Source organism: Populus euphratica, unplaced genomic scaffold (assembly GCF_000495115.2).
Source record: "Populus euphratica unplaced genomic scaffold, PopEup_1.0 scaffold414.1, whole genome shotgun sequence".
Classification (NCBI taxonomy): Eukaryota; Viridiplantae; Streptophyta; class Magnoliopsida; order Malpighiales; family Salicaceae; genus Populus; species Populus euphratica.
Genome location: NW_011500038.1, coordinates 291,990 through 299,886, shown reverse-complemented (window position 1 = coordinate 299,886; position 7,897 = coordinate 291,990). Strand labels below are relative to the sequence as shown.

The 7,897-nt window shown below is 31.7% G+C and overlaps 1 protein-coding gene across 4 annotated transcripts; it reads right to left on the bottom strand.

Moving 5' to 3' along the window:
- Window positions 1-4,035: 4,035 nt before the first annotated feature.
- Window positions 4,036-7,489, bottom strand: LOC105107164 (rho GDP-dissociation inhibitor 1-like). Of its 4 annotated transcripts, XR_838828.1 has the most exons (7): window positions 6,639-7,489; window positions 6,465-6,531; window positions 5,964-6,182; window positions 5,750-5,874; window positions 5,467-5,592; window positions 5,316-5,352; window positions 4,036-4,454 (listed from the first exon to the last, which is right to left on the bottom strand). XR_838828.1 is itself a non-coding variant. In XM_011000990.1 (5 exons), exons 1-5 carry the CDS (start codon window positions 6,903-6,905, stop codon window positions 5,515-5,517), a joined length of 756 nt encoding a protein of 251 aa, XP_010999292.1. In that variant the 5' UTR covers window positions 6,906-7,489; the 3' UTR covers window positions 5,119-5,514. The 4 variants fall into 4 exon arrangements, 1 of the variants encoding a protein (XP_010999292.1); XR_838827.1 differs by having other exon boundaries at window positions 4,036-4,460; window positions 5,316-5,592; XR_838826.1 differs by having other exon boundaries at window positions 5,316-5,592.
- Window positions 7,490-7,897: the final 408 nt, after the last annotated feature.

Below are 7,897 nucleotides of genomic sequence, written 5' to 3'. Positions count from 1 at the left end.
TTGAGAGACTAATGATACCAATAATTGTATTGGTATCAGAAACTTTTAAACCTAATTAGTTGTTCCGATTTAGGAGACTGATGATACTAATGAATTATATTGGTATTGATATCTTTTAAATTTGATTAGTTATTCCTGATTTGGGGAACTAATGATACCAATTAAGTTTATTAGTATCAGTATAAACATAAAAGGAATATATAAATAAAAAAAGGACTTAATTAGCAATTCCTAAAAAAGAAAATTAGAAGGCTAATAATGTCAATAAGTTTATTGGCACCGACATGTACTAGAAAATTTGATTAGATATCTAATGAAATGGAGGTGAATGATACTAATGGGATTGGTGTCGACATACCATTAATTAGTCACACTCGAGGTGATGGTTAATGATATCAATTTAGAAATTGTTATCAACATCGATCAATTGAGCAAGTTTATAGGTGACAGATAATAATATTATGTTAGATGTTGAAAATTTAGATAAAAGACAAATGAACTATAAGTAAATGAGATAAAAATATTTTACTTGTCAGCACGAGAATATAAAAAAAAAAGAACCTAGTTATATTTATCTAACGTAATTTTTTTAATGAAATTATGTTATTTGTTTATCAACACTTTATAATGAATGTGTTATATAATTATTTGTACATGATATTGGATGGTTTGAAATTATTGGAATATAATTGACATAGAGTATCATATAGGATCACTGAATTAAGGGATTGAGACTATGAGTACAAGTACAACAAGTTTAGGTCGATAATTTAAGAATGATCTATTTTAAAAGGAAACTATGTGAAAATCTTTATAGAGATAATAATTATTTTAAAAGATTTTATTTATTGTATAATGAATTGAGATTGTTATGTTTAAATTGGATTTAAAGGTTGGGATTGTTGTTGCAATTATGGCTAATAAACCTTGGATATCATAGGATACCATTTATATGAAGTTTATTGTGTATAAAGAATATTAAGACAAGTGTTATTAAGAAATGAGATAACCTAATGAAGACTTATAAACGTATTTTTTACTATCAATTTAAAAAAAAAAAGGTAAAAGGTGAAAAAGAATGTGATAAAAAGGATATTGCATATTGTTTTATATAAATATATGTTTCATGAATAAAATGCATAATTTTTTATATTAAAATGATTAATTTTATATATATATATTTCAAGTATATCACATCTATCATTACATTAGAAGTATGGTTGTTAGGTCTTTATAGCCATCTTCAGTAGAGTTTTATTGTTTTTATGCTCTGTTATGTAATTAATTAAAATATATGTGTATTCTTTTTAAGTTTTTATCTAGTGAAATATAAAACTACTAATTAAGTTCGATTTTCTTTATACATATATGTTATAATGATATAAGGACCTCTCTCTCTCACACACACATATATATGAATGATGGATTAAGAGTATGCCTAGGCTACTGAGGCACTAGTTATTAAATGTGATATTTATGTGGAATTATATAGAAATTTGACAGACTAAAGTTATGGATAAGAGTTTTCTCTATATATGTGTAAAGGATATTATAGTGGTGTAGACAATGAATGATGAATTAAAAGTATGTGGGCTACCTAGGTATTAGTTGTTGAATGTGATATTTATGTGGAATTATACAGGAATTTGACAGGTTGAGGTTATAAATAAGAGTTTTGTATAAATAAAACACGGCTAAAATTTTATAATAAACTAAGTAAAGACATATAAATCTTATGTTAATGTAATGTAAAAGATATAAGTATTTTGATTTAAAAAAATTACTCAAATTCTTATGTACTTTGATTATTTGAAATGAAAATAACTGCAGTAAAAAATCCAGGATGTTATATATATAACATATTATTAATGAATTAAAATAAATATCATTTACAGATCATTAATGAGGGATAAATATCCCTTACAGATTATTAATAAACATTAATGAGATGAAAATATAGTAGGCCTTGAAAGATATTCTATACAACTACATGTGTGAGAGATAATTATTCCTGACATGAATAGGTCTTGTTAGTAATCTAAAAATAGATCGATATGGTCATAATATAGCTTTACAAGACTAGTTGGATTTGATATATAGCCTAATTTAAAGGAAAAAAGTTTGACAATTCATCAAACTCACGATAGCTTAAGTTCAACTCATGACTGAACCCAAGTATATTGGGTCAACAATTTGTCAGACTCATCGTACCTTAAGCTTAGCTCATGGTTGATCCAAAGTATGTTGGGTCTAGCATCTTACTAGACCCACGATGCCTTAAGCTCAACACATAGTCAAATCCAAGTATATTATGCTTAACAACTCGTTAGGCCCATAATAACTTATATTTAACTCATAAATAAACTCAAGTATATTAGGTTTGACAATTCGCCAAACTTATAAAGACTTGAGCTTAACTCACAGCTGAACACAAGTATATTAAATCTGATAATTTGTTAGACTTATAATACCTTGGACCCATCTTATAACAAAACCCAAGTATATCAAAGCTAATAGATTGCTAAACTAACATCTAATTAGGTTATTACCCTATAATAGATTTAGATTTGGATGCTCTCAAAATACAAAAAAATATTGAATAAAAATTATTGATTCATTATAAAACCAAGATGAAATTCATTGATTTATCTAATGTTTGAATAAAAAAAGGAAATCCATTGTTTTAATTTTCTATGTTATTGTGATTAAAATTTATTTTTTTCTTCTAAAAAACACATTTTAAAACCATAATTTTTTCAAAAATCAATCAAAATACAGTTACTGTAATTTCCAATGCTATATAATAAATCCTTCAATTTCATTTGACTATAAAAAAATTATTGATTCTCATAAATCAAAACCATGCTCAATCTTAGTTTTAAGTAACACAATAAAAATTTTAAAAATTATTTTATTTATAAAATTATCAATTTTAGTTTGATTTAAAAATCAATTTAAGTCTACATTCTCAAAGAAAAGAACATTGAATTACATCTCATCAAATTGGTCAAAAATAAAAACAAAGCAAATCAGGAAAACCCCAGATATGGAAACGAAAGTGAGAGAGTTTTTTGGAATCAAAATATCGTAGGGCTTGGCTTTGGTGTGAAATAATGGAGGGTGAGGGTGGTGCCTTGGTGGTCAAGAGTGAGGGCCCGCCATGATTTTTGGACCAACCAGCATTTCGCTGTCCCAGCCCCTAAATTCCACCTTTGACCCTCAGAATTCAAGGATCTCATTTTTTACGAGGGAAACGTCATCGTTTCTTCGATATTTTCCACCGACACTTAATTGTGCTTAGTGTATAAGTTGACCAAAATTAAACGTAGGAATTAACTCAAATATTATTAATATGTTCATCACATGAAAGCCATCTTTCATATAACCAAACCTCACATTGTTTTTCTGTAGAGATTTTCTTTTACATTTAGTAAATAATAATACCGTAATATAAAAAAAATGTTATTTATAGAAGAACATATATATATATATATATGTATATATTACCCTTTAAGGAAATAAAAGAAAATTATTTTTGCATTGTATCTTAGCGTTGCTACCAAGTTCCAACTAGGAGTTGGGATTTTATTCTTATATGGTTTTTTTTTTCTTTTGCAATTCAAACTTCAGAAATTAAACAAATTAATGAAGCATCTCAAGTGATGATTTATTATTACCTGTATCCTTACTGACATTTATTAAAGAACGAGGCATGTGAAGTCAAGGAGATTTGAGGACATCGGGCAAGTTTAATCCCCTAATCATAACTTAATCAACATTGACTTCGGGTTAGGAAGGTGGGATTTGTCTTGTGAACCTAGAAGTTAAAAAAAAACCATAAAGAAGATTATTCTGTCTTTGTGCTTGGTGAAGGTCTGGTGGCAATATCAAGACCGATCGACCACATTAGTTGGTTAGACCTTGATTTTCGCACATGGGTTTTGTTTTTTTGTTTTTAAGAAATCATGGCATTACAATTAAACTAATCAATATCATTATCAAGAGGGTTAGCGAGCTAAATACACAATTTTCGGTGGAGGGTCTCTTCGTGTGTTCATCGACTAATCACGACCTTACATAATCTGATTCCACCCATCTATACAGTTAAATTCAATTTCTCAGTTAACAACTTGATTAAGAACTTAATCTAACACTCGAAAGAGTAGCTTAAAGGTTACTTGCCATTCCCAACAAGCTCTCCCTTTCTCCTGTGAGAATAATCATTGCTAGCAAGAAGAGTTTTGGGGAAAAAGAAAAGAAAAGTCCAGGGCCAAGTTGGATTCTTGACAAGCTGGGAAAGGCTAATATCAACCTGGAGCCAGGGAGGAGGTAGAGGTCAGATGGGAGGTTACTTTCAACTGTGTATAGCAGTTACGGTGGCCCTTTCAAGCTCATATGCTCCATTTTTTTGTTGTTGACGAGTCTGGTGGCCCTTCTAGAGGTCGGTTTTGATTCTGTAACTTGCATGGTGAAAGATAATGTTAATTTCATTTCGTGAGAGAGTCATATAGTATTATTATATGTTGATGTTGCCGAGGAAAGGAAAGGAAAGAAAACAATATTGTATATTGAATTGGGTTGGGTAGATTCCACTTATCAAAGAGCTCATGCAGCTCACTGAAGTCTCACAGCCCAAGACTGATAGACCCAAATAAGAGATTTCCAACCCCTAAAACAAAATACCAGCCCACCTAAAATCATTACATTTTGAAATATTAATGTTTTATTCCTTAGATCGAAGATTTTCAAGAAAAATCTTTTTTTTAATCTTTTTGAAAAATTAATTTCATTTATTTCTTAAGCATTTTAAGAATATTTTTCTCAATGGAGGATTCTAATAAATAAATAAAAAAAGAAAAGAATCAAGGAGTTTTACAAAAATTAAAGCAAGCACAATATTCTAGCAATGCCTGAAGGGAAATAAATAAAAAAAGAAAAGAATCAAGGAGTTTTACAAAAATTAAAGCAAGCACAATATTCTAGCAATGCCTGAAGGGAAATAAATAAAAAAAAGAAAAGAATCAAGGAGTTTTACAAAAATTAAAGCAAGCACAATATTCTAGCAATGCCTGAAGGGAATTTAAATAGACACGCACAATCAAAGCCATCGTCTCCATGACTATAAAATATTCTCGTGACTCCTAATTCATATAAACATCGAGTAACCTGAGTTACACAACCTACTGCAGAAATGGAGAAAAGGCTATTTCATATAAACATCGAGTAACCTGAGTTACACAACCTACTGCAGAAATAGAGAAAAGGCAAGTACCTTAAAGACATGCTAAGCTTTCATTTATTAAAAAGAAAATTACCATTTGCACTTTCTTCGTCTCTATTGCTGTGAGATATCTGGCCGCAGACATGATTACAAGAGGTTAATGGAACTAGAGACAACAATTAAACATGGCGTGAAGATCAGTGAAGACATGGAACTAGTAGTAGTAGTAGTTTAAGAATTATAACTGAGTGAGACAGATGTGTGAAAAGGTTGTTGGAAGAATGATCGATCATTCAAGTAGCAGCCCAATCTTTTCGAATGCCAAAGGTGTAGTTGATCTCCAAGTAGCACTTGTTATCATCATCAAAAAACTGAAAGAAACAGAGATGGTTAGGACAAATTAAAGGGAGATGCCATATTGTGATTTTGCATCAGAGTACTGTTTACTAGCAGATTATTAAAATGAAGATTTCTTTCTTCTTTTTGAGATTATATTCAAAGAAAAACCTCAAAAAGTTTAAAACTAACCTTCGACCTTGCAGAGTATGATCCTCTAGCAAACATGCCCGAGGGTGTGGTCTCCTCTGGATTAACATGCGTGTAAGCCTCTGGCTGAGGACTGTAGGTTCCAAGCATTTCTTTTGTGCTGTCCACTGAGTTAACAAAGACTGATTATAAGTGGGGAAACGTTCAAGTGTTTGTAGCACAGGTTTTGGCACGAGTCAGGATGTAGATAGCTCACCCTTGACGCCAGTTTTCCAGACAGTATTGGTGTACTTGAGGCCAGACACAATGTTATTACTGACTTGGAAGGAGAATTTCAAGCTGTAGGGACTGCCTTCTTTCAATGTAAACCACAGGCCTTTGGGCTTCCCATTCTCAGGAATAGAAAGTACGATGTCTGGTCTACCAGGAGAAAGGATCGACAGGTTAAGAAATTTCACATCTGGTTCAAGCGTTTCTGCGATAATGAAAAGAAAAGGAAAAGAATTCTGTTCAAAATTCTTCATTATGTTGGTTGGAACATGAGCAACTCTAGCTAACAGAACATGGCACAAGAATTCGATCGGCATACGCGCAAGGAAAGGGATTCAAAATTCTCTGCATGAACATGTATCATTAATTATAGAAATGAAAGAATTAACAGAAACCGAGATATATTTTAATAATTTCAGAAGTTAAAATCCAACGAACTCGCGTAATTTTAGATAAGGATAAAGAAAATATGACAACATGCATGCACCTCCAATTTTGTTCAAATCCACACTCCCAAGAAGCTGCTCCTTCCATTTCCTCAAGCTCTCATCATCCTGAACTTCCAAAATCCATGCACCAATATATGAAAAATGAATTAACAAATGCATTTTCATAACTAAAAATGGAACATCAAATAATAACAGCAACAAAAAAAACAAACCTTGTCTTTTTCAAGCTGTTCTTTGAGGGTGTACTGAGGACCCAGCTGAAGTTTGTTGGTTCCGTTCTCATCATCCCCCTCTTCGTGATCAGTCGCATACATAGAGGTCTCACTCTCACTCATCTGCCTTCCTATCCTCACTCCACCATCATGATCCCCGTCACGTGTTTCCAGAACTCCACTTTTCTCTCCTCCTTCCTTCTTCTTCTTGTCGTCATCAAACCCCATATTTCTCAAACTTGATGTAGCTCCAATAGCCAAAGACATGAACTTTAAGATCGGCAGTACATCTATAACAATGAACTACAAATTTATAAACTTTGAACCCAAAAAAAAATAAATTCGACGATAGAAAGATTACTGGTAAGAATTTGTTATATCGAAGAAAGAAAGAAAAAGGAGTGAACAGAATCCAAAATGGGAGCAAAGTTAATTTATCACTTGACTTTTGCCGCGTCAAAGAAAAAGAGGCAAGAAAAGGCCAAAAGATATTTTTGCGCAGACTCCACCTAACGAGAGACAAATAAAAGACCCACAATCCACAAACGAAAGCTCAGCAAAGACAAACGGAAAAAGAAAAGGAATAACTAGGTTTGTCTTGTCTCCTGGCTTTTCTTGTCCTCCTTTTTTCTTTCGGTTCGGGTGGATTGTTGTTGAATCTCAAAACAATTTGAGATTTCTCGAGAGAGAGAGAGAGAGAGAGAGAGAGAGGCAAAAAAGATTGGGAATTCGATTTGAGGTAGCTGAGAAAAGGTCATGTGGTGATCCGAAATATCAGAAAGAAAGTGAAAGTCACCATTCTGTAAGGAGACATGGTAGGTCGACGGATTTTAATGGAGCACAGTGTCAGCCTAGGATTGAGGGTGATCTTAACTGTCACTTTTGACTCTTTCTTTAAATATCTATGCAAATAATCTACCAAGAAAAGAAAAAACTTATTAGCAGTCAATGGACCGTCATTGTGGTCTTCTAGTTGTTTTCGTTAATTAATGATGGCATGCATGAATTTATTGACTTCCCATCCTCTTTTCTTTTTCCAATGATTCAAGAAACTCTCATGTCACTTCTACATGTTAAAATTAAGTTAATCTTTCTAGTACAGTAACAAACAAAACTTATATAGAATACCACAAAATCATACATATCAAACCTAGTCTAGGGTTGATCCGGTAAAAAAATCAGTTCAGCTCATAAGAATTAATCGGATTAATTTGAAAACAATTAATATATATATATATATTTAAAATTTTAATATTTCA

Bases quoted from the DNA above. Each gene is read 5' to 3' on its own strand.
- LOC105107164 (XM_011000990.1), bottom strand. From the start codon at position 6,905: ATGTCTTTGGCTATTGGAGCTACATCAAGTTTGAGAAATATGGGGTTT. The intron at 5,875-5,963 runs GTGAGCTATCTA...TTGTTAACTCAG, and splicing joins CTGGAAAACTGGCGTCAAGG to TGGACAGCACAAAAGAAATG. The intron at 5,593-5,749 runs GTTAGTTTTAAA...TGTTTCTTTCAG, and splicing joins CATACTCTGCAAGGTCGAAG to TTTTTTGATGATGATAACAA.